The following is a 26,664-nucleotide window of genomic DNA, read 5'->3' on the forward strand; positions in this document are numbered from 1 at the left end:
AGGTCACACGGCTTATTGAGGCAAAAAGAAAACACATGTTTAAAGAAGATGGTGAAAATCACTTGCAGTATATGTCAGGAGCACTGAGCTTCCAGCTCTGGGGAACCCAGGGGGTCCCTGCCATCAAGGGCCCGCTATCTCCTGCGGGAGAGAGGTCACTACAGGAAATAGAAGTGAGAGCTGCAAGAGGCTGGCTCTGCTACTGTAAGTCCCCCACACAGATGGCAAGTTCAGGGCAGAGCGAGGTGACTGCAGTTTGGGAGGCCAGAGGCGCTTCCTGGCTGAGCCAAGCTTTGACAGATGGGGCACATTTGGAGAGGGCAAGAGGGGAGGAAGGCCCAGTTGACCGGCCACGGTCAGAAGCGAAGGGGATTGCGGGGATGGGACAGGAAAGGCATGGGGAGGAAGCACCCAAGGCTATGGCGGCCCTGAATAAATGTGACTGATCTGCTAGAAAGGATTGTGCAAGCTCTCGGGGCATCCTGGAATGAGGAAGTTTCGAGTTACTTAGAACTGCAGGCTGCAGGCTGCTGGTGCCCAGAGGGAGGGACCAGTCCTCATGTTATCAATGAGACCCAGGAAGGCTGAGGGACTTGCCCAGAGTCAGACAGCCCAGGTGGTTCTCCCCAGAGAGTCCCCTTGTCCCTTTGACTCCATGAGCCCTCCACCTTTCCTCCAGACTCTCATTACCTCCTGTCTCCTGTCTGTGGGGGCTGGAGTGCCCGGCCCCTTCTGCTTGGAGGCTGGACTGTCCAGCCTTTCCGGTTTTTGTGCCCTCTCCTAGTTAATTAAAACTGCTCACTCTCTGTCACTCTCTCTCTGGAAAGTAGATTGGTTTCCCCTTCCGGTTACTATCTGAGTTCTTTCACTATAGTTTGCCTGTTCCTGAACATAATTGGTTCTCTTTTGCATCTGGGTTCTTTTATTCCCTGTATGCTTGTGATATTTATTCATATTGTTGCATGTTATTTTACTTTGTTTGTGCTCACTGCGGTGTAATACTCCAGTATGTGAACATACCACTGTTTATTTATCGAATCAGCCGATGACAGGCATGTGGGTGTTCTCCAGTTTGGAGCTGTAATGGCTGATGCTGCTGTATACGCTTTGTGTACATGTCTTTTGGTGAGCCTCTGGGCACATTTCTGTGTGTTTATACCTGGGAGTGAATTTCTGGGTCATACGGCATGCACACGTTCAGCTCGGGTGGATGTGGAAGTATTGCTTTAAAGAGTGTGACGATGGAAACCAGATTACAGGGGTAAGAAGGGCTGGAGGGCATCACGCGTGGTCAGGGGGTTGGAGAATTTGCCAGGGAGCTCAGCAGCCAGAGAGCAAAGAAACCAAATCATAGAAGCCGCATTGAGTAAAGAGGTTTCTCTCTCTGGGTGGGTCACATAGGGAACACTGGAGGATCAGTTTGACTGGGAGAAATCCAGTTGCTGGTGTAGCCTTGGTCGGTTGGGGACTTCTGGGGAGTAGGACTGAACTGTGAAGGAAGGCAGCCTCCATGGGCTCCCCAGTGGGCCTGACTCTGCAGAGCCCCTGCCTGGGGAGAAGCCGCTGCCATCAGGCTGGCAGTGGTGATGGTGGCTCTGGGTGGTACAGAGCCCCTGCTGGGTGTAGAGGCTTTGAGGAGAGAGCCATGGGCTGGGGGCAGCAGGGGCCTGGACCCTTCTGTATACATCTACAAAACCTCAGTGAAACGAGGGCCCGTGCCTGGGGGGAGGGCAGAAGACCCCCAGGCGGTCCCCGACTCTGACTGGGTGCACCAGCTGCCATACTCACTTGGGGGCTCACTCCAGCCTCCCAGCCACCCAGGGAGACAGGGAGGCTTCTACCGCCCTCTCAGGCCCAGGCCCCGTGTTCTCAGCATCCTGGCTGAGCAATTAATGTCAGCCCTTTCACCCCCATCTCTTCCAGAATGGCAGCAAAGACAGCTCTCTGGACATGCTGGGCACGGACATCTGGGCGGCCAACACCTTCGATTCCTTCAGGTAACCTCCTCCTCCTCCTTCCCTGTGGTGTGAGGTCCAGCCAGGGACCCTAGCTTCCTTGGGGGGCTGAGTGAAAGCTGATGGTTCATGAGCAAGAGGCGGAGAGAAGCAGAGCGGGGGATGTAGGAAGGATGGGGTGGAAAGAAGGAGGCTGGAGAGAGGAGGCGGTGAGTGTCAGAGAAGACAGTGGAGGCATGGGGAGGGCCCTCGGGATGGGGCTGCAGAGGCTGGGCCCCGCTTCCCACTCGCCTGCCTCATCTACCTCAGGGTGGCCGGGTCGTCACTTTGAGCTACTTGTCAGAGGCTGGAGAACAGCGTTTGGCCCCTTGCTCTCCCCAGCCTTCCTCAAATGTGGGCACGAAAAGACACTCAGGTGTTGCAGAGGCCACTGTGCAATGGGCACCAGGCCCACACTTGTTTCATAAGTATACACTTTCCATGGCAGGGTGATGAAAGTGAGGGGTGGCACCTGGGGCTCCATTCTGAGTGAGAGTCCCCGCCTGGCCCCTGGCGGCCCCTTTCTGCGGGTCTGCTCTGCCAGGTTTGCCCTGGCCCAAACGGGGCTGTTGCCCTCTTGTCTCGATTTCTCACCCTCCCTCGCCCTCTAGTGGTGCCACCTGGGACCTGCAGCCGGAAAAGCTGGACTTCACCCAGTTCCACCGGAAAGTCCGACACACGCCCAAGCAGCCCCTGCCACACATCGACCGCGAAGGGTAAGGGGTGCCGGGACTCTTACACAGGGAGAGGTGGGGCAGGGGACGGGAGTGGTCTTTGCCTCCATAGGGAGGCTGCTCTGCTGCACAGGGGACTCAGGTGGCTAATGCCCCGGCATGCTCTTCCTATGCGGCCCAGAGCTGCAGGCTCACTGACTTCTCCCGGAATCCCTCCATTCCCCTCTGCCCAGCCCCCTCTAGCCAAGCCATCCCCACCTGCTCGTGATGGCCCACAGTGGCCCTGCTTGTCAGTAATCCAAGCCAGTGCAGCAGAATCACCTGGGCAGTGGCACAGAGGACAGGCCCACCCCGGAGTCTCTGATTCTGTAGGCGCAGACTGAGGATATGTGTTTCTGACAAGTTCCCCAGCGGGTGCTGATGCTGGTCCAGGGACCACACTTGGGGAGTCCCCAGTGTTGTGCCTGATTTTACGCTGGCTTTTCTCACCCTCTATGACTTTGTGTGTCAGTGTTGCCCTCCCCTTTCAAAAGTGGTGTCAGGGCCTGGGCCAACCTCAGGACAGGAATGTGACTCCAGCCAGACACAGTGGTGTGGAACAAATGGCTGCTACTTCTTTTATAGTTTTATATAATTTTTATTGAGGCAGAATTCTTATACTATAAAATTAACCATTGTAAAATGTTGAATCCACTGGCATTTAGTATGCTCGCCCTGTTGTGCAACTACCATGTCTATCTAGTTCTGAAACATTCTCATCATCCCAATATAAAACCCTATACCCACTAGGCAATTATTCCCCATCCCACCAGCCCCTGGCAATCACCAATCTGCGTTCTGTTTCTATGAATTGATCTATTTTGGATACTTACAGAAACGGAGTCATATGTGACCTCTTGGGCCTGGCTTCTTTCCCTTGGCATGTTTTTGAGGTTCATTCATTGTAGCATGTATCAGAACTTTATTCCTTTTCATGGCTGAATACTATTCCATTGTATGGATATACCACAATTTGTTTACCCATGCATCTGTCAATCCTTACTTGGGTCGTTTCTACCTTTTGGCTATTGTCAAAAATACTGCTGTATCTGTTTGAGTCCTTGCTTGTAATTACTTGGGTATATACTTAGGGGTGGAATTGCTGGGTCATATGGTAATTCTGTTGAACTCTTTGAGGAACTGTCATACTGTGTTCCATAGCAGCTGAATATTCTGCATTCATACCAGCCACATATGAGATTCCAATTTCTCCACATCCCCACCAGCACTTGTGCTTTCTTTTCTTCTTGGTTTTTGTTTGTTTGTGTTTTATTATGATACTGATGACCCTTACTTTTCCTTCCAGCCCTCCCCTGCTCACTCTTGTCTCCCTTTCACTGCAGATCTAAGTATTAGTGACTTTATTGGACACTATACTACATCTCACATGTCTTCCTGCTGCTATAGTTGTCCCACCCAACCTCTCCTCTTGGCAGCACTGGTCCCATTGTAGTGTAATGAGCAACAACCCGTGGAAAGAAATGGGCTCATTCCTACTTTAGAGATGAGGAAAACAACACTCAGAGAAGCAAAGTGACTTGCCTGAATAACAGAGCCATCATTTAAGGCCAGGCCTCTGACACCGTCCAACCCCTAGTTCATCACATCAGGGTATTCTTAACCTCCTTAAAATTTTCTGCAAATGTGTATGTGTGCTTTCACACGTGTGTGTTGCTGGGGAGAGGCCCATCACTTGCATCAGACTCTCCCGGGAGACACCAGCCTCTCACACACCTCCTTTTTTCATTTCTCTGCCTGTTGCGGGTTCCATTTCTCTTTGGATGACGAGGGAGAGATGGCTTTGTGCATGGAGGCACCAGTTAAGATGGAGCATAGGAGAGACACAGCCGCAAGGCTCCCGACCCTGCCTTACCCCATCCACCCTGCACACTGCCTGCTCAGACCACTCATTCAGTTGCAGGGAGGCCATGCTCCTTCCAGGCTACTGAGCTGCCCAGAGCTGGGCTTCCACACTTCTGTGCTTAGGAAGGATGGCCTTACCTACCTTATTCAGCAGGTCAGCTTCAGGAAGGGGTTGTGAGCAAAGGTGATGTTTGCCCTGTGTCCTGTTGTAGCAGTGCAGTGGAGCTCGGGTATGCCACAGGAATAGGAGCAGGATTTTGCTTTTCTCAAGTTCAGTATAGCTAGTCTGTCACTAGACCTGCTGGGTCCCTGCATGGTGCTGGATGCCAGGAAAGTAGACATACACACACAAACACACACACACACACACACACACACACACACACAAGTATACAATATAGTCCTTGCCCAGAAGGACTGTTCAATCTACTGGGAAAAGGAGACATGAACCCATTCATGATGGAGACTGTGTAGGGAAAGACTAGACTATGTGGTGTAGACATATAGACTAGACTATGCAGTGTAGACATATAGACACTAGGAAGTATAAAGTGTGATGCCTGGTGCAGGGTTAAATAAACTCAATGCAAAAGGGGTTAGAAAGGAGAGCACTTTACAGGTTGAACCATCTGGGAAAGGCTTCAGAAAGGAGACTTCCCTGGGCAGCTCCAGTCTCTCCTGTGTGCCCCAGGAGCACACAGCTGGTGAAGTCAGTGGCCTGGGGGGATCGAAGGCCTGGGGGGATCGAAGCGATGGTGCTGCCTCATTGACTACAGGTGCCCAGTGGGGCCTGCATGTTGAAGGCAAGCTTGCCAAAGGGGTCTCACCAGTCCCCAGAAATGAACTAACTTCCTAGCAAAAAAAGTGATGAATGACTATGAAGGAGAGGAATTCCCCTTATGCTGAGGGACTTTGTCTCTTCTGAAGCCAGAGTAACCAGCCACACCTGTGTCACCAGCTGTGGGCCTGAATTCCTCGGCCAGTCTCAGTCTCTCACCAGGAGCCTCCAGATTTGCTGAGAGTCACCTGGGATCTCCCATGGACATCTGGCTCACTAGCCAAAGCCTGTCACTCCCAGGTTCCCAGGGAGTCTGAGTGCAGTGTCTGTGGCCACCTCATGGCCAGACCAGGAACTGTGTCCCCCTTAGAGTCCTGCTGTAGTGGGGACACGTTCCACGCGCCAGCCGCTGCAGCCTCCCTGGGATGCAGGTACCACTCGGTTGCCAAGTCTCACTGCAGCCTGTGTTTCCATGGAGGGACAGAAATCAGAGAAGGCTGTTGCCTTGGAAACCCTGTTGGCAGCAGTGACTCAGCTGGTCTGTAGCCACCTTCCGCCCTCCAAACCTGCAGGTCTCCAGGGAGATCTGAGCCCTGACAAGGACAGGCTTCGTGGGACAGCAGCCCTCCCTGCAGGCCTCCCCCTGCCCACCCCCAGGGGCGCTGAGATGAGAACAGAAGGCTGTGTTTGGAGTGTGCTAGGCTGGTGCCCAGCGTGTGCTCGGAGCTCAGCACACGTGGGAAAGTCCTGAGGTGTGTTTTACCCACAGGAGACACTAGGGAGGTGGTGTTAGCCGTTGTAGTCGAGCCAAGTCCCTAGTGCCCTCCTCCCCTATGGCCCAGGTGGGTACAGAACATAGAAGACTACACGCAGTTGGTGCTTTCACAGGCCAGCCTGTCTGCACCAGGCAGAGTGATGAGTTAAGAGATGTTGGATGTTCCAGGCCTTTCTCCACCTGCTCGCCTGTAGGCCCAGCACATCACAGTTGTGGGGACAGCCAGGGGCCGGGGGAAACTTTTTCTCTTTTCCCTCATGCCTGTTATACCTTGCACACTATTCCCCACCCCAGCTCCACCATGCCCTTTCCTACCCCTTGCACCCTGACCCACCCCCGACATGCTCCAGCCACAGCAAACTGGCACCACACACGCTCCTAACTCCAGGCCTTTGCCTGCGCCACATCCGCCTGGGACATCCTCCCAAATTCCCTGTGCTTGGCCAGCTCACCTCTCACCCACCGCCCCTCGCCCAAGACAGTTCTAGACGCTGCTCCTTTGGGGTTTCTGCATTGCTCTCCTGCCCCCGACGGGGCACTGGCTGCTGTACTGCAGGGGCTGATTATCCCACCAGATACCGAGAGGGCCAGTTGTGTGCACCGTTTACACCTGGGTCCCAGACCCTGTCCGGAGCCTGGCACAGAAGCGTTTGGTGAATGGAGAAATGAGCCATCAAATGGGGCTTGGGTCAGCCCACTGTTCTTCTCTTCCACATAGGCCTTTGCTGGTGTTTGCAGCCAGTTTCTCCTCCTCTGGGTTCCAGGGCGCCTCCCGCCGTAGGACTTTTATGACACTGATCTCGTGCTGCCCCCTAATGGTGCGCAGGCACCCAGCCCTGTTAGAGGAGTTTAGGGTTTGTTCTAAGAGCCATCCACTGTCTGAGGGCAGGAACCAAAACTGATTTGTTTTTGTTCACAAGGCCCAAAACAGAAGAGATGCTTGGTAAATATTTAAACAATGAACTAGTTATTCTGAAATGTGAGATTCGCATGAACTCTGCAGCTGGAAAATGACCCAACTCATGGGACATCTCTCACCAATCCTCAGTCAATACCAGTAATAATTGTAACTGACAATATTTACTATGCACCGGCCATGCTCCAGCCCCTGTTCTAAGTGTTTGCCTCATTTATTTAAAACTTATCACCCCCCCCCCAGAGAGGGAGGAACTGTTATCGCCTTCATTTCAATAGATGAAGCAACTAGGAGACCCAGAAATTGAGTAATTTGCATGAGGCTGAGTTGGCTCCAGAATCTATGTCCTTAATTAATCACCTTCCTGCCTCTTTGCCCAAGTAACAGCAACAGTATTAGCGGTAATGAAAGTAGTCATAGTAGTAGTAATATATTTACTTCATTATTTATTTTATTATAATTTTGTTATTATTACCAGTATTTATCATTAAACGTATGTGTGTATGTTTAAGATATATTTAATGGTAAATACAGATGATAATACATACACAAGTAATATACACACACATATATATAAACATAAACAAGCTAAGCATTATATATATATAAGCTCGGCTATATATGTGTATATGTGTGTGTATATGTACTGTTTACTGTGTGCTGTCACGGTTCTAAGCATCTAAGCGCTCCAGATACATTAATTAATTTAATCCTCCAGCCACCTTAAGATGTTAGACACTATCATCCCCATTGAACAAATGAGGAAACTCATTTGATGACATGAGTACAGAGAGGTTAAACAACTTATACAGGGTCCCCAGTTGGTAAGGGATGCTGTGGGGATTCAAACCCTAGGAGTCTGGTTTCGGAATCTGCACCCTTAAATATGCCAAAGATTCAGACCTCTGGCCAGGGAGTTGGTGCCAGCCTCTCTGGCCCGCGGGCGCACCCACTTACAGAGAACATGAAGACAAAGCATAGACTATCTGAGCGGGCCTGCTGGACTGACCCAGAGTCAAGCCAAGAAGGAAGGAAGCCCTGTTGGGTTTTCTGCTAGGCCCTGCCAGCCTGTGTGACCTTGAGAAAGTTGCTTGGTGTCTCTGTCCACTGATCTTCTGTCCGGTGTAATGGGGCAAGGTGGATGGGCTTGGACAGGTGTTGTGATGAGTAAGGAGCTTAGCTTCTCTGCCTGGAAGGATCAAGGGGAACTCTGGTTCCTCTCCCACCTCCCTCCGGGTTGGTTGTTGCATTAGGGGAGGAGCCCCCACCCCGACCCCTGGCTGCCATCTCTAGGGCTGTTTCCTCTAGGTGGGACAGCTGATTCTGCAGGGCTCGAGGGTGGGCAGCACCAGGTGTCTGCTGACTGTTCCTCCTCTCCTGCTGGCCGGATGGGACAGGAGGCATGAATGAGCCATCTTTCCAATGCCTTTCTGTCTTTTCTGGTCCAGGTGTGGCAAAGGGAAGCTGGAAGATGGGGATGGCATCAACCTGAATGACATCGAGAAGGTCCTTCCAGCCTGGCAGGTAGGTAGAGGGGCATGTTCTCTAACAGCCCACCCACCCCTGGAGTCTTGATCCCACCCCTGGAGTCTTGATCCTCTTCCGGGACAGGACCTAACCGAAGCACTCCTTCTGGCCCCTTGTTCCAGCAAGGGGTGTAACCGCCTGTATGGTAGTAATAGGTAGGCAGGGCTGGCTACCTGCCATTCTCCAGGGTGTCCCATTGTGATAGTGTGTGTGACAGCCTACTCGGTGATGCTGCAGGCCCTGGTGGCAGGCCTGATGTGCCCTCGAGATGAAATAGACCATGCCCTGGCAACTCAGTGAACTTGGAAGTTTTTGTCCCTTGGCCTGAAGCCTCTCTGCAGGTGAAGTGTCCTGTGGTGTGTTCAGGTGGGACTGGCATGCCTGGAAGAGATTCTCATGTGGCTGGGGCTGTCTTTAGACTTTTGAACAGTGGACTTGCCCTGCTGGCCTCCAGGTGTCCGCAATACTTGCTCTTTTTTTATTGATTGGGCCTCTTTCCTGGAATCAGGGCCAGGTTCCAGGACAAAGAGGATTCACTCAGTGAATCCAGGTCTCTAGATGCTTATAGTGCTGGACATTTGGTGGAAACAGCAGGAGTCTAGCTGCTCTCAGGAATGAGACTGGGCCTGCTGCAGGGGTGTAAAAGCAGTGGACCCTCCACAGTGACTGATCCTGCCACTGCCAGTGACCATGACCTGCCACCACACTCCACTGTGCCACCCTTCCCTTCTCTCCTGATTCTTCTCTTGCTCTTTTACCTGTATCCATTCATCTCTTCCTGGTGCCTTTGCCATTTTATTTCTTCTCTGTTTATGCCTTGGGCCTATCAATGAGAGACAACAAGCATACAGTTAAGACCTCAACTATTTGATTATGATGTGCCTTGGTGTGGTGGTTTTCTTCATGTTTCTCCCACTTGGGATTTATTGAGTTTCTTGGATCTGTAGGTTTATAGTTTCATCAAATTTGGAAAATTTTCAGCCACTATTCCTTCCATTTTCCCTCAACCCTGGGGTTCCAATTATATGTATTCTGTGCTTCTTCATCTTTTCCTATGGTTCACCAAAGCTCTGCTTGGTTTTTAAAAGTCTTTCTTTACTCTCTGTGTTTCATTTTGGATAGTTTTTATTGCCATGTCTTCAAGTTCACTAATCTTTTATTACAGTGTGAAATCTACTGATAATCTCATTCAGTATATTTTTCATTTCACATATTATAGTTTTTATCTCCAGAAGGTCATTGTGGGCTTTTTAAAAAATGTATATGTATATCTTCCCTTCCTCATGCTTTCTCTTCTGGAGTATGTAGAACCTATTCCCAATAGCTGTTTTAAGGCCTTCTCTACTACTTCTCTCATCCATATAATCTCTGAGTCTATTTCTATTCATTGATTTGTCTCTTGGTTATGGGCCATACCTTTTTTTACATGCTTGGTAATTTGATGTTAAATGTCAGATGTTAGAACCTTTACATTACTGGGTGCTAATTTTTTTTTTATCCCTTTAAATATTTTGGGTTTTGTTCTGGATCACAGTTAAGTTACATAAAAACAGTTTGATCCTTTGAAGACTTGCTTTTAAGCTTTGTTAGGGTGGGAAGACTTTAGTGTAGGACAAATTTTGCTCCACTGCTGAATAAATACCCTTCTAAGATTGCCATCCAATGCTCTGTGTATTAGAAGGTGTTTCCCCCCTGGCTGGAGAAACACCAATTTATTTTCAGCCCTGTGTGATCTCAGTGGATTGTTCTATCTATTCCTTGCCTCGAAAGTTTCCTTACATGTGGACAAATTAATACTCAGCCAAAGACTTGAGAGGCTAAGATTTCTGGATTTCTCTCTGTATGTTGGTCTCTCCTCTCTAGTACTCTGTCTTGCAAATCAAATTGTCTTGGACTCCATGGATTTTGAACCCTGTCGTCTTAGCTCATTGAGATGACCGGGCCCTGGACTGCCCTCCCTGTGTTGCAGACTGGAAACTTTCTGGGAAATGAACTGGGGCACACATAGAGGTCACCTCATTACAAAGAGAAATATGATGACTTTATTGTGGAGAAACCTGGCAGGCCCCAACGTGAACAGGTGATCAAGAGAACATCATTAGTGATGGGATGGGTGGACACTGTGTCCCCCTGATGTGCCATACAGAAAACCCAACATCATTTCTTTCCAAGAAAGCACAACCTGAGTCTGGTTGTTTGGAAAGTAGTGTAAGGACCACTCTCTATAACTGCCTGGACACAGAAGACAGGGAAAGACTGAGGAAGTCTTCCAGATTGTAGGAGACTGAAGAGGCAAATGACTAAATACAACGTGTGTTCCTTGCTGAAATCCTGGACCAGAAGGAAATCCTGACCTTGTTGGTACAGTTGGGGAATGCGATTGGGTCTGTGGGTGGGACAGTGTTGCTTCGACGTCAGTTTCCCGACTTGGAGGCAGTGTGATGGTCATGTGGGCGAGTGTGCTTGACTTTGAGAAATATGCACTATGATGTTTGAGGGATATGGGCCTGGTGTCTGCAATGTCTTCTCAAATGGTTTATAAAGAGATTGATGATAATAGTATGTAGACACAGAGGGAGAGAGAGGGCAAACATGGGGAGGTGTTAACAGTTGAGGAGGATGTGGATGTTCTTTGTACAGTTCTTGCACTTTCCTATAAATTTGACAGGAAAAAGAATCAGTCAGTAGGGCCAAGGCTGTGATGTATAAGTCACAGGCAGTGTATCAGCTCGTGAAACACCCTCTGGACTGGATCTGTATTAAATTATCACTGCTAATGGAAAGCCAGCCTTGGCGCAAGAGAAAAAAAGGGTAAGGCACTAGGAAGTGACCACTTTATCACTCCATTTCTAAATGCCAAGACCATCATTGATAGAAGAAGTACATTTGAGAGACCCCGATCTAGGTGAGAAACCAGATGCCCCCTGCATTAGGTAGGGTGTTGACCACTTGGTGCCCTTTGAGCCAGAAGCTTGGGAGTCATGGCTGGAAAAGTAGCAGACCTGACATTTAGTGTTGCTTGGTGACTGTTTCCTCATTCCTCTAGGGTACAAAATGGAGGACCTTTGGTTCCTGCTCAGAAGAGAAAGGAGAGCTGGGCTACTGGCTGGGTGGGAGGTTGGCGGTCAAGGGCTTGGTGTCTGGACCCACGCATGGACCCCATGGAATCCCAGTCCTGCCACTGACTAGCCCAGGAGTCTTGGGCTAGTTACTTATTCTCACTCTGCCTCAGTTTCCTCCTCTGTAAGATGAAGGAAATAACCATATCTACTTTATAGGGGGCTGGAAAGATCAAGCACATTCATTCACTCGAGGGCTGAGGGTGGCGCCCAGTGCACAGTGGGTGCTGTGCTGGCCTCTGCTGTAGTTTTTCCCAGGACTCCACACTGCCAGTCAAGCCCCATCTTCTGAGGGTGGACCAGGCTATGGGGGGCCTGCTCTGTTAAGAAGAGGAAGGAGGGGGTGATTTCCTGCCCCTACCCCCCAGGTGAGGTGTTTCTTGGTGAAGAGGGCATTTCTGCTGGTCAGAAGCTCGGATGATGAACCGTGGTTCATGGGTTACCAAGGCCCTGGTTGATTCTTCTCCTGTGCGGCCTTCCAGGCAGTGGAGACAGATTGGACTAGAGATCAGAAGAATCCACTTCTAGACATTTGCCAGAGCCGTGCGTGTGATCTCACCTCTGTGGGCCTCAGTTTACTCATCAGCGTAATGACACAGTTGTATTAGGTCAGAGGTCTGCAATCTGTGAAGCCCTCAAGGTTCTCCTGGGGTGCCCCTGGGTGCTGCTGGGGGAAGTGGGGAGGTGGAAGCAGCAAGCTCCAGGGGCCCCCACTTGGGCCCACCTAGAACTGTTTGGCCGGTGCCTCTAAATCAGGATACTAACATGGTTTCATGTGGAGAAACAATTCTACTGCTAAACAAATTTTGAACATCATCAGACTAAGGTCCCTCTGAGGTTTCACATTCTAGAGTTATCTTTTTTGTTGTTTTTTTTCAAGGAGTGGTAAATCAGTGAGAATTCTGGGCTCTCCAGGGCCCACATGTTATGCTAAGCTCTTTGGGGTGGCTGGTAGTGGAGGCCTTCAGCCACCGTCTCCACCGTCAGGCTGGAGCAGAAGGGCTTTGATATTCGTGTGCACACACACACTCATTACACATCATCTATCACACACGTACACACATACACATACCACACACATCAAACATCCACATTACATACCACACATGTACACATACACACTGCACATACCACACACCACACATGTACATGCACAGACATATACACTTCACACACATCCCCTCACATCCTATGCACACATACATATGCCACACATATGCACACACATACGTCACACACATATACACCCATATACACACAGCACACATACACACACCACACGTTTCCATGACACACACTTTGGACGTGCTTTGCCCTCAGTAAACTATCAGCAGATGAATCTGCTGGCCACGGTGCTGGAGCTCAGCTCCACATCGGAACTGCTGGGGAAGCACTGAAATCTACACTGTCTGCCCACTGTATTCCTCATTTACTGTTGTGTAACAAATTGTACAAAACTTCACAGCTTAAAACAACAAACAGTTATACACACTTTCTGGGAGCAGCTTAGCTGGTGGATCAGGCTCAAGGTCTCTCATGAGTTTGCAGTCAAGCTGATGACCAGGGATGCCACCATCAGAAGGCACACCTGGGCTGGAAGACCCCCTCCTGTGTCTGAGGGCAGGAGGCCTCAGTTCCTCCCTGGCTGGGGACAGGAGGCCTGGGTTCCTCCCTAGCTTCCTTGACACCAGATCTTCTGTATAAGCTGCTTGAGTGCCCTCAGAATATGGCAGCTGGCTTTCCCCAAAGCAAGTGGTGATGGGGAGAGAGAGAGAGAGAGAGAAGATTCCATCGCAGAAGTCACACTCGTTTATAGCCTCATCTCAGAAGTGATAGAGCTTCACGCTGCCATTTACTGAATTTCATTTGCACAGACCAACCCTGGTACAATATGGGAAGGGCCTACACAGAGGTGTGAATCCCTGAAGGCAGGAATCATGGGGGGCTCCTGGAGTCTGGAGACCACACTCATGGAATCACACCCAAGAATCTGCATTTCTTTCTTTTCTTTTTTTCTTTCTTTCTTTTCTTTTTTTTTTTTTTTTTTTTTGAGACAGCGTCTCTCTCCGGCACCCAGGCTGGAGTACAGTGGCACATCTTGGATCATTGCAACCTCCACCTCCCAGGTACAAGCGATTCTCATGCTTCGGCCTCCCAAGTAGCTGGGCCACAGGTGCCCACCACCACGCCCAGCTAATTTTTGTATTTTTAGTAGAGATGGGGTTTCAACATCTTGGCCAGGCTAGTCTTGAACTCCTGACCTCAAGTGATCTGCCCACCTCGGCCTCCCAAAGTGTTGGGATTACAGGCATGAGCCACTGTGTCCGGCTAGAATCTGCATTTTTAAAGCATTGTAGGAAATTCCAATTATCAGCAAGAGTTGAAAACATAAAAGTCCTGGCTGATAATGCTCCTGGCTTGACCATTCCTTGGGGTATCTGCAGTTCACATGGGTACCCTTAGGACAAGGTAGACGGCTTCTTGATCACCAAACACAGACCTCTGGTGTTTGAGGAATTTGTGGTCCCATGAGAGCACAATGGGATGACTTTTCTGTTCCTAGTGTTCTTCAAAGCCCCTCATAAATAGGGCTGGCTGGTTCACTCGTCTGGCCTTGGGTCCTGAGGGTCAGCTGGCCTAGCTATTAGCATATGTGGTGGGGGCAACACCTAATAGTATGGATGTGTCCAATGCAATGTGGGATATTTAGGACTCCTGGCCTCTACCACTGAATGGCAGTCACTGGAGAGGGGCAGGCATAGTGACCACCAAAAACATCCTCCTACTTCCACATTCACCTCGGAGATATTGTGCATCCAGCTGAAGGCCCCACATGGGAGGGAAAGCCGACCTCTAGCCTGGGGACCTCCAGCCCTCCTATGAGAGTCTTGAGCCTGTACAGAGATAGGCGGGCTTCCTAGAGACTTTCTTAGACAAAAATCAGGGTTGACCTCCCCTCCCCACCCGGAGGCAAGAAGGAAAGAGGGTGACAAAGGGAGGTTGGCCTAAAGCCCATTGCCTACCTGCCCTCCACTTCTGCACCCGAGAAGAAGGGGCATAAAGATCCTACCAGCTGTGTACCCAGCATCTTCTCAACCCACAGAGGCCCAGACCCCCGTCTCCGGCCCCTTCTGTCCCTGTTCAGACTCTTTAGCAGGCAGGAGGCTTTGTGATGTTCTCAGCACCCTTGCCCGGCCTCTGTCCTGGGCTCCCCCTGCCATCCTGTGGCCCTGTCAGTCCCTCTCCTGATCTGTTCTGTTCTTCCGTCTCTCCTTGCTTTCTCATGGGCCGGAGGTTCCCTCTGCCTAAAATCACACTCATCCATTCTCTGCCTGTCCTTTTCCTGACTCAGGACACCTCCCCTGATACCCTCTCAGATGCATAGGACAGAGTCCAGCATCCATCTGCCATTTCCCCAGAGCCCCTGCCCCCATCCCTGTGGCGTGGCTCCCATCACATCACACCTGCTTATGTAACTGCCAGACTCCCTTCCTGGACTCTGGGCTGCCTGAGGGCTGGGCCGTTTCCTTCAGCCTCCTAACCCCAGCACCAGGTGCTCTAGAGTGAATGCTGCTGAATAACCTCCTTTCTAGATGCGCTGTTGTGATGTCTAGAGTGTACAAGAAAGGCAGGGTTTGTGTCTGTCTTGACATTCAGTCATCCCTCTGCCTCTGTTTCTCCCACCGCTTCCCAGCAGAAATTCAGCATGAACCTGGTTTTGCTCTTCTTGGTGTGATTGCTGAGACACATTTTTTTTTTTTTATATATATATATATATATTTTACAGAAAATAGGATTTTTCCATTGTCTCCTGTATTAGGACACTATAGGCCATGGTATAATACGAAACAAACCCCCACATCTCAGTGGCATCACACACAGAATTTTATTCTAATTTTCTGAAATTCTGCGGAGGGCCAAGCTGGCCTCCAGGGCAGCTCCCTGGGGACCCCAGGGTCCAGGTGGATTGCGTTCTGTGGCCCTGCCATCTTAATCCATGGTATCCAGGCAGCCCTGGCAGGGGCAAAGAGAGCTGGAGGGTCATGTTCTAGGTCAAGCTTGGCCAACATATGGCCCAAAACAAATTTGTAAACTTTCTTAAAACATTATGAGGTATTTTACAATTTTTTGTTTTAGCTCATCAGCTATCATTAGTGTATTTTATGTGTGGCCCAAGACAATTCTTTCGGTGTGGCCCAGGGAAGCCAAAAGATTGGACATCCCTGCTCTAGGTCTTAAATGCGTTGGCCCAGAAATATCAGCTCCACTCAGAGCCCATTGGACAGAACTAGTCACATGCCCCCGCCCGAACTGCAAGGGCTGACACTCCTGCAGGGGGGCGGGAAGAAAGGGAGCACACGGCTGTTCTGTGAGCTGCTAGCGACTCTGCCAAATCTTCCTCTTTCCTTCACTTGCTCACGTAACTCATCTTCATGGACAAGTGCTCTGCCCTAGCCTTTTAGAGAGAGAGAATTGATTGCATAAGATACAGTTCCCCAAGAGAGGTACAGCCTAGTAGAGGAAATAAGACATGCACAGATTACCACACTGCATTCAAAGCCGTAAATGCCTGAGCAGGTGCTGGTGCCTTGCCCAGGTGACAGTCCCTGTAGGGCGAAGTCTGGGTCCTCTCCCAGCACACCCCACCTTCCTCCCCTGTGCTGCTGCAGCTCCTCCAGTCTGGGGCGTGAATGTGTGGCTGAGTACAAAGCAGAGGGCCCCACTGGCCCCCACACTGAATGCTGTTGATCTCCTGGGAGCCCTAGCTTATCTCTCAGTGGGTCACACAGGGAGCGCATGCCACAGTGAGTGGTCTTAGCAGGTGATGCCTCCACGGGGGGTCAGATGTTGACACCTAGGTGTCTGACTAAGCTCCTCTCCAGCCAAAGCCAAGGCCCCTATTCCTGGTGACCCCATCTGGCCATGTTTCCACAGCTGGCAATGAATCCAGGGGTGAGTCTCACCGCAGTGCTGACCTCAGGGAACTTCATCTCTGGGACTGCTGGACTCAGGCCCTTGGAGCCCCACCAAGGATGTGGGGCAACAGGGTAGACAGTAGGTGTCTGTGTCCAGGGCTCACCCTGTACCTCTGTGAACTCCTGCTGTCAGGAATAGTTCTACACTCTGAAAAGGCATTTAGTGAGCTAGTTAAGTAAGGGTCTGTTGGTGGTGTTAACTGGCTCCAAGGTCTTCCTTCCCACACTGGTGGCTGGAGGGAGAGGAGCAGGTACACTGGTAGGACCTAGCCAATAGCCAGGTTTTATGCCATCCACCCCAAGGCATGACATTCCACACCATGGCAGCCTCAGGCGAGTTGAGACTGGCATTGCTCTCCAATGATGGGGGGGTGGGGAGGTGGTGGCGGGGGAGGCGGGAGGTGGGGAACAGCAGCAGGCTCTGAGTACAGGGCCATGGATTCAGGGTTCAATCATGGTTCTGAGTGTTGAAGCCATAGGGCAGGGCAGACACTGAGACACACACTTGGACTCAGACTGTGGTTCTAGGGGAACCCCAAATGCCATCCACAAGTCTGGTGTCCTGGTGGCATTTTTGGCATCTCTATCACAGGAGTAGAGGTATTGACCAGGCTACCACTCTGGCAGTGATGTGGACAGCCCAGGCCCATCATTAACAGTCCTGCTCTGAGTGTGGCCCCAGTGTTGCGGACTGCTGGAGTTGAGGCCTCGCCAGGATAGGTGGCTGTATGGCAGTGTGCTCCCACTAGAGGGCACCAGTGCACCGCTCTGCAGGCTCCAGCCTGGCGCTTGCTGTGGGAAGTCCCCTGGTCCCAGCACCAGCAGCCAAAGGCGTCTTCACCGACCATGCCCCCTGGTCAGCACATGCACACTGTCCTGAAAATGACCCCACTCAATGCCCAGGCCCTTCCTCCCTGCAGCAAGGGAGAAGATGGGGAGGTGCAAGAGGTAGCCACACTAAGGTGTAGGGAAGCTCCTGTTGGGCCACCTGTCCCCTGCTTGGCCAAGGCATGACATTCCTCCAGAGGGCCCGCCCTCCCCTTGGACCCCTGGGAACACACTGCTTCCAAGAGAGCAGCGGCATGGGGCTGCAGGGGGACACCCACTGGGGTGGGGCTGGGGGAGTTACAAAGTGTTGGCTTCCGCCCTTGGAAGGATGGGGGCTGGCTAGGTGGGGAGATGGAGCTGCATAATCTGTAATCCACAGACTAAGCCAAGTTAATTTACTAAGTTCTGAATTAACTTGACTAAGTTCTGAGTTAACTTGATTAAGTTCCAAGTTAACTTGACCAAGTTCCGTGTGAAGGCAAGGGGTGAAGGGTGAAATCCGAATTGCATATCCTTCACCTCATGTCTGGTCTGAGACCACCCCCTGGCACCTCCTCCCCCAGGACCCCTTTACCCTGAAGTGTGACTTGGGGAGCAATTTCTCCATGTGTGTGAACTCGGCGCGACCAGCATGAGAAAGACAGTCTAACGGGCATGTTGCCCCTGCGCCCTAGATGGCCTGTAGGTGAGCATTAGATTTCCTCAGGTTCCTGGGCACAGGGCCCTTGGCATTGCGGAAATGCCACCTCCTTATCCCACACACTGGCCTGGTGCTTTTGTGTCATATACAATACCCCATTGAAAGACACTGTTGAATTAACCAGTGTCCTGCCCAGGGCTTTCTATCAGGACATATTTTGGTCATTATTCTTGAATTCTCCCAGACAAACATTATGTCTGCGTCTTTGGTCTGACAATAGGAACTACATAGCCCACTGACTTCTCTTTTTGCCTTTCTGTTAGGAAATTTCGAAACCAAATCCTGTGTCTGTTGGCTGTTAGTCATTAGATGGCTCCGACCTAGCAGAGCCGGCTCCCCTGCCCCCACATTGCTGGCCTCTCCAGAGCATGTGACTCGGGAGCCCTTTGCTGGGAAGGGGGCTTAGTGCCCACACTGAACAGTGGACGCCACCTGGTCAAGTGGGATTTCTGGCCTTAGGGATTTGCTCAAAGCAGTCCCCACTGAGGGTCCCCAGAAGACCCAGGGGAAGGAAAGTGGCTTTCTGGCCTCCTGAGCCTGTGTCCAAGTCCAGCCTTCACACGGAAGACGGCTAAAGGAAGGGACAGTGAGAGTTGGGGTCAAAAGGATTAATACCTTGTTCCTCTGTTTGGACCCAGATGATAACAGAGAAATCCCCCCCTCCCCCGCAGCTCTCTAAAGAATTCGAGGGACAAATGAGCTTTCAAAATGAAAATCACGGCCCCATGAAATGACACCCAGGTGTCCCTCACTCCTGGAGGAGTGAAAATGGTGGCTGATAAGGAATGGCCTGGCTTCCCCAGCAGGTGGCGCTGCTGCTGTTTGGTAACGGGGGTCTTGGGCTGGAGGCTGGGGCCGTGGCTGGGGCTGCCCCACGCTGGGGTTGAAGCCGCTGCTGTAGCCAGGTTCCCAGCCCTCCAGATGGGAAGGAGTGACTTTATTGTTCCCTATGGCTGTGTTAGCTGTTGCCAAGTCTTCTGGAAACTTCTAGGACATGCTAACTCACAGGCATGAGGATTATTAAAGTGCCACAAGACACCCAGGAACAGAGTCCTGAAAACCATGCCCCACCTCGCCTCCCCAGGCCCTGTGCACCGCAACAAGTGTTGCTCCATGTCACCCCGTGGTCCCACGGAGGTGAGGTCTGACCTTATTCACTCAGGCCTCCCGTACGGATCAGGCATCTCTCTGTGTCCCAGGCATTGTCTTATAGCCATGATGGACTGAGTTTAAGTACAGGGGCTGGTACCTGTCCCATGGGCAGGGATGTGGTATTCTCCGAATGTCCCCTTAGTGAAAATCCAACAAGGAGCATAACGCACCAGCAGTAACACTAGCGAACATTCACAGAGTGCTTTCCACGTTCCAGGAACTGAGGAGGTCCTTGCTTTTTCTAATCTTACCCTCACGTTGTCCCATGGAGCACATACTGTTATTGACCTCACTTTACAGACCGATGTCTTTGATCGGATGTCATCTTCTCAGTAAAGGTTCGTGAACACTCCCTATCCCCGTTGTCACTCGAGAATCATCACTCGATTCTTCCCCGCAGTGCCTGTCGCATGTTCACTTTCTTTCTTTTGTGTCTGTATTCTCCCAGTGGAGTGTACGTTCCCCTGGGGCACATCCAGGGGCTCATTAAATATGGGTTGAGTGACTTGCTCCTGCCCCAGAGGGACCCCCACCCAGCACCTTAGTCCAGAACTTGTGCCTCCACCACAGAGGCTACCATGACTTGAGCGCTGACTGAGCTGCAGGCTGCGTATACCATCTCTGAAGTCTCACAAGTACCCTGGGAAATGTTTATTCTATTATTATTTCACAGATTGGAGAACTGAGCTCAAATACCTTGCCTCAAATCACACAGTTGGGAGAGAAGGGATTGGAATCCAGACAGCCTGACTCCTCTGGTACCTCTTTCTAAGGAGGGACGATGAGGAGGAAAAGGTGCTGGAAAAACATTTTCTGATTCCAGGAGACGGTAGTCACGTACGGCAAGTTAGGGGTGAATGTCATTTCCTTAATAAGCAAGAACAAGAAAGTGGATATCTCTGTTTTTCTCTCTACTGCTGAAGGCAATAAAAATGGAAAGAAAAAAAGAGAAAAGCCTCTACTGACAGCTTTGAAAGAGAAAGAAATATTTTTTTCTTCTTTTTAAATCAGACAGGTTTGTGGTGGCCTCCCCAATCCCTGCTGGCCCAAGACGCTATAGCAGCCATCAAGGAGAGGGGCTTACAAACGAGAGCCCCTTTCCCTCCCCAGCCACCTCCCCACCCCCAAGTGCTTCCTCCCTCAGGACAAAAATAGGCGCCCATACAATAAATGGGGCCAGAAGTTCTCCAATCTGTGGCGTCCTGTCTGAGGCCTCCAGGTAGCAGGTCCACTGGGAAGGGGCAGCATGCTCTGTGAGGCGAGCCTATTTTTATTTTTTGTTACTTGTGAGTCTGTTTTTTAAAAAGAACTGATTATTCTGGAGGTGAAGACTTTTGTTGGTGACCACTGGGAAAGTTCCTCGGGAAGAGGCCACTGGCTGTGTCTAGACGGAGTTTCCACACCAGCCTCCTGCTGCTCACTCCATGCGGGGCGGAAGGCAGGGAGCTGGGACTGTGGGCAGCGAGTACTTTCGGGGCTGGGTGGGGCAGGCTTCAAGGGGCCTGGGCAAGTCTGCCTACCCTATAGGACCACTTCAATGATCCAGGCCACGGCTAGGATTTTAGGGATTGGCAAACTGGTCCACGACCAAGTCCAGCTCTCCAGCCTGTTTTTGCAAATAAAGTTTTATCAGAACGCAGCCACACTCATTCATCGGGTTCCCCTCTGTGGCTACATTTGTGCTGCAGCTGCTTGCCGCATGGACCCTATCGCCAGCAAAGCCTAAAATATATACTATCTGGCTTTTTACAGAAAAAGTTTGCTAAACACTGATCTAGAATATAAACAGGAAAAAAAAAAAAAAAGAAAGAAACCGCTGAGAGTTAAAACAGGTGGCAGAAATCCTAAAGCTCACTTACTAGTCATCCAAGAGCCCTTCTGCTTCGCACACAGAACATTGTGTAATTCACCCAAAACAATTCTCTTCCAGCTTTCGTTTCTTCCGCTGTAAAGTTGGGGGTCGTATACCTGTTCAACTTATGTGGCAAAGCTGTGCTAAGAGTCAAAATATAATAAACCAGTTCGTATAATGACAGGGATTTTTGAACTGGAAGAACGCTCTGCAGATGTTTTTGCTTGAGAGTCTCCTGCACTCTGCATGAGACGTGGCCTCAGGAAGTGGTAGTCACATCTGGAAGCAGGCAGAGAACTGGCAAGCTTGGCAGATAAGAACTGTGCTTGGAGATGGTCCAACAGCTTCCTTCTGTGGGTTCCTTGGGGGGTGGAAGATGGAGGGCAGGGACTCTGTTGGCTTTCCCCAGCTCCTCCTGAGACTGCGTGAGACCTAAAGGGTGACTGTCTTCCTGCCCTTGACCTTAGACAGAAAAGACTGTTGGGGGAGTCTTCTGCTCACCCATTTCTCTTTCCTCTTATGTCCTTCCCCCTTTCTTGCTCAAATCATCCCCCTCTTTCATGGCCCTGTTCCAGTCTCACCTCCTGCATGAAACTCTTCTGGATAAATCAGACCACATCAGCCCACAGAGGTTTCTTGGTGTTTTGAGGGTCTTGATTCTAGGCCAGTTTTGAGGTTTTCCCCTTTTTTATGCCTCTCCTTGCATTCGTGCCTCCTGGAGGAGGTAGACCTGGAACTGGGCCTTGGGAGGTGGCCCGGGAGGGGAGGGAGACCTATGGGGAGAAAGAGAAGTACGGTCAGGAGAAAAGGAGGCTGTTGAGAGTCAGGGAGTCCAGGAGTCCTCAAGAGGGGAGACTGTAAGTAGGGAGAGCATTTGGGGGTGGCCTTGGAGGCCTTGGGACCTGACCAAATAGGGACTCAGCCGAATGCTCTCCAGCAAGGAAATGCAGGATGGAAGGAGGATTCAGAAGCCGAGGGACAGGGCCTGACTGAGCCTATGCCCTCCTCCTGGAGACCAAGAGGGGGTTCCCAGGATCTCCCTCCGGGGGCCAGGGAAGAAGTTTTGTTATTTGTTAGGGACAAAGGCTAGAGCCCTTTAAAAGTAGGACTCGTCCCCAGTGGAGAGGTCATCTGTCCATGCCCTACTTTGGGCCAGACCATACCCACAATCCCTTGCTGAGCACCAGAGGGCTTAATCATTCAGGGAGTAGGGCCTTGAGGCCAGCAAAGGACAGGGAGCCAGGACAGTAGGCTCAAGTAAGGCCAGATTGAGGACAGCCTCCTTCAAGGTCTCAGCTGGGCCAAGGCCATCACACAGACAAAGAGCTGCTGGCCCAGCCCTGCTGGAGGAATGAGCTCAGGGTTGAGAAGAGGCCAGCAGGGGTGCCCAGTACACAGTGAGCAGACCCCGGGCTGGCCTGAGTGGTCCTGTAAACGGATGCCCAGAGGCAGGCCCACCCTGCACACATCCACCCACTTTGATGAATGGGGCCACACGGCCTGCAGCCTTGCCGTCCCTGTCCTTCAGCAGCTTCCAGGGGCTAGTTTAATCCTCCCACTCCCTGAGCCAATTTGGTGATGCCCTTGATGACTTGGGCCAGGCCTGGTTGATTGAGATTGCTTGACGGTCCAGCATCTTCCCTCCTCTGTCCTTTGTGGAAGGAGCCGCCGGGGCTAGGGGGAAGAGGAAGGTGTCGCCAAGGGTGTGAAGCATCCATTATTCCTTTATTAGCCAATGTGCCATTTCTGGTCTCATTCTCCTTCCTGGCAGCGGTGAGTTTAGGGGCGGAGAAGCCCGGTTATTTTAGTTTACCCCAGCTTCTGTCACAGGGAGCAGTGGTGGCGGAGGGGCGGGGACGGACAGGGCTACGTGCTCTCCGGCAGGCATTTGTGAATGGGCCTGGGCTCCCAGGCTGGCCCAGCGGCAGGCGGCCCCCCCAGGACACACTGACTCTCACTGGCTGGATGGCGTTTTTCCAGCATTGCAGCAGCCAGGCAGGAGGAAGCTTTCTTCTGGCCCAAGAACAATACCAGGGTCAGCCCAGGGACCTCCCTCCTACACCCTCTTCCTTCCATTGTGAGCTGCTGCACAGTCCCAGGCCCCTCTGCTCTGCATAGCCAGGGGGGCTGGCGGGTCAGGCCCAGGAGAGATTCACAGTGTGTGTGACACCGCCAGTTGCTTGCCTACACTTCCCAGTCTGGGCCAGGGATCTGGAGATCCTGATCCAGCTCATGGCCGAACAGACCAAGTGTGCGAGTGGCCATTGGGTCCCTGTCCTTTGCAAGGAGCTGCCTCCAGGATGCTACCACTCTTTCCCTCCTTTCCCCGTTGACTCATAGCATGCCAGGCCTGGAAAAGACCCAGAACTTCCACCAAAAACCCCATTACACAGACAAGGAAACTGAGAGACCCAGAAAGGCAAAAGAGTTACCAAACTTCTCATTGCCCCGCTTAAAAAGCCTTCACTGATTCTCAGGGCTTATGGAAAACCCTGGACTTTCCTTTAGCCCAGGGCCTGCTGGCCCCCCTGGCTTCTCTCCTGTGACTCCAAGTCTGTCTGTTGTCTCACCTTAGTGACTGATTGCCAAGCCCCTGATCCAGCAGCACCGGTTGCCTTCAGTATCCTTCCCACCTCATCCACCTGCCTGCCTGCCCCACACCTGTTTTGTTTGTTTGTTTGTGATGGTGTTCCGCTCTTGTCACCCAGGCTGGAGTACAATGGCATAATCTCGGCTCACTGCAACCTCCGCCTCCCAGGTTCAAGCGATTCTCCTACCTCAGCTTCCCAAGTAGCTAGGATTACAGGCACATGCCACCACACCAGGCTAATTTTTGTCTTTAGTAGAGATGAGGGTTCACCATGTTGGCCAGGCTGGTCTCGAACTCCTGACCTCCTAACCTGCCTTGGCCTCCCAAAGTACTGGGATTACAGGTGTGAGCCACCATGCCCGGCCCCACACCTGTTCTTCAAAGATTCTGCTTAGAGGTCACCTCCTCTGTGAAGCCCTCCCTGATAAGGGACTTTTCCCATGCCTTACAGTTTATTGATTCACCTGGCTCCTCCAGCACTTAATATATTCCTAGAGCACAGCTGCCACTCCACATCACTGGTACACATGCATGCCTCTCCCACACATGCACGCGTCTCTGAAACACATATGATCCCAGGAGCCGAAAGCGTGTCTTACTCACCTCTGCAGCTCTTTGCACGGGTTCTCAAAGTGTGGCCCCTGATCAGCAGCAGTAGTATCACCTGGGAACTTGCTAGAACTGCAAAGTATTGAGTTCCTTCTTCACCCCAGTGAACCAGAAACTCTGGGAGAGGGGCCCAGTGGCCTGCATTTTAGTAAGCCCTCCATGATATTGATGCGTGCAACAATTTGAGAACCACTGCCGTAGGACCTACTTGCAGGTCACTGGCTTGTCACTACTTCCGGATAGTTCAGGGAGTCATTGATGTCACCTTCCCCTATCCCCTTCTATCTGCTGCTGAGATTTTTGTTTGGTTGTTTTTTACCATTATTTTGCTCAAATGAAGGACAAAGAATTGTGCCCTGTTTGACAACCCAGGACATGGATTTGCAACGGGTTGGGTGATTCAAGGACAGCATGGTCCCCCAGACTCCAGCGCCTGCTCCTGTCACTGGTCATGCCTCAGAGGACCCCTGGGTCCTGACAGCCCTGGGTGAGCCAGTGGGGATTAGGGTTTCTGGAAGGCTCACTCCCTTTGCACCAAAGTTAGAAACCTCAGCAGTCCTCAGTGACGCTGCGTGTTTCCAGGTTGTCAAAGCGAACACCTGGGGTGGAGATGTGGGCGCAACCCGCCCAGATGGGGTGAAGCCCTGGGCTCAGCATTCCAGATCTTTCCTTCCAGCGCACTGCTTTGTGTGTGTGGCAGATGAACCATCCACAGCGTGCTGGGCAAAGGCCGACAGGGAGAAGAGTTTGTTCCCTGCGTGCAGAGCCTCTGCAGCGGTGGGCGCTGGCACCGAAGCACACACTGGGTGGCAGGAGGAAGCCTCCCTGGGAATAAAGCAACAAACAGAAACTTCTGTCTACAAAGGGAATAATCCGATGTTGATGTTACATCGACCATAAGTAAGAACAACAAGGGAGTAGCAGGCCTAGCTAAACACACCCTGGAAAGGCTACATACTGTGGTTGTGTCCAGAAAACAATTCTGGACTCCAGGAATCCCACAGGAAATGGTGGCCTGTCCCTTGGACCCCTGCTTGCCGTGAGACCGCTGTCCCTCCGAGCATCAGTGGTCTCACTTTGAGCAGGGGGCACAAGGGACAGGCCATCATTTCCGGCCCCCAAGCCTCACCCTCCTCCTGTGAAATAGGAGTGCTGGCCTTGCCCTCCTTCTGGATCCAAGCCTTCACCCGCCTTGCCCACTTTTGGGGTGCTCCTGGAGGAAAGAGCTCTGATTATTGAAGCATTAGATGTAGTCTTGTGTTCTCCAAAGACCTCTTTGTTTCTTTTGGCACCCCACCCCCAAAGGGTTCAGGAGGAAGCTCTGCCTCTAGCGGTCTAGGCCCTGCTCTCTCTCCAGAGTGAAAACCTCAAGGAGTGTTTTTGTTACTCCTGGGGACTTTGGGGTTGCTTTTCTCTGTGGGTTTCCTGGAGTGTGTCTCTTTTGGATCCCAGAGGTCTGCCAGCCTGGCCGGGATCCAGGGAGGGTAAATGGTGGGTCCTTGGCTGCTGAGACAAGTGCGGCACCACTGTGGCCACCAGCCCTGAAAATTCGGGGCCCAGGCTCCCAAGCTCTCATGGGGGCCCAGTTGCTCCATGAGGCCCAGGGCTGTTGGCCACTAGTTCTGTGTTGAGTGGCCACCATGGCCTGGGCTGGGGTTCCCCTACGTGTGAGGTGCTGAAGCGTCAGGTGGGATGGGCACTGCTGTGGCATGGTGTCCTCATTGCTAAGGTGACTGTTGGAGCAAATGACCTCAGGAGCCACTTGCACCTTGCACGTTTGGTGGCTCTGATAGATCATTCATCTCCAATGTGGTGTAATGCAGGGCCACAGGTGCAGGTGGGATTCAGAAAAGGGAAAAGGTAGGCTGGGGTGACCTCATGCCTCCGTGGGGAGGTGGGCCCCAAACACTTGAACCATCTACCCATTTTTTATCAAAATAGTACCTGTCTGTAGCTTACAAAAATTAAATGATACTGAAAGGCCTATGACAGAAAACAGCGGCTTTCCGCCCCCTTCGTCCTCAATCGACCAGTTCCATTCCTCAAAGCAACTACATACCTTCGCTTTTTTTTACTATTTTTTTTTCAGGTGGTACCGCCATATTTTGAATACAGATATCTGATCTCTAATATTTCTAATATCTAATATACTAGTATTATACTCTTCTTTTTAAGTATATCCATTTTAGCGATTTCCTGCTGATTTTCTTATTATGATAGAGAAGAATTTTGTTCTCCTATACCCCATCCTCTCAATATAGTTATACCGAAT

General features: G+C 51.3%; 1 protein-coding gene across 7 annotated transcripts in view; it reads left to right on the forward strand.

The window, feature by feature from the left end:
* CTIF (cap binding complex dependent translation initiation factor) overlaps window positions 1–26,664 on the forward strand; it is a 333,464-nt gene that overhangs the window by 127,786 nt on the left and 179,014 nt on the right. For all 7 annotated transcript variants that reach the window (XM_009192699.3, XM_021930113.2, XM_017951713.2 and 4 more), the window contains 3 exons: window positions 1,924–1,997; window positions 2,606–2,710; window positions 8,488–8,563. In XM_009192699.3, the coding sequence (XP_009190963.2) occupies window positions 1,924–1,997; window positions 2,606–2,710; window positions 8,488–8,563 (255 nt within the window). The remainder of the gene's footprint in view (window positions 1–1,923; window positions 1,998–2,605; window positions 2,711–8,487; window positions 8,564–26,664) is intronic.

This window comes from Papio anubis, chromosome 19 (genome assembly GCF_008728515.1).
Source record: "Papio anubis isolate 15944 chromosome 19, Panubis1.0, whole genome shotgun sequence".
Classification (NCBI taxonomy): Eukaryota; Metazoa; Chordata; class Mammalia; order Primates; family Cercopithecidae; genus Papio; species Papio anubis.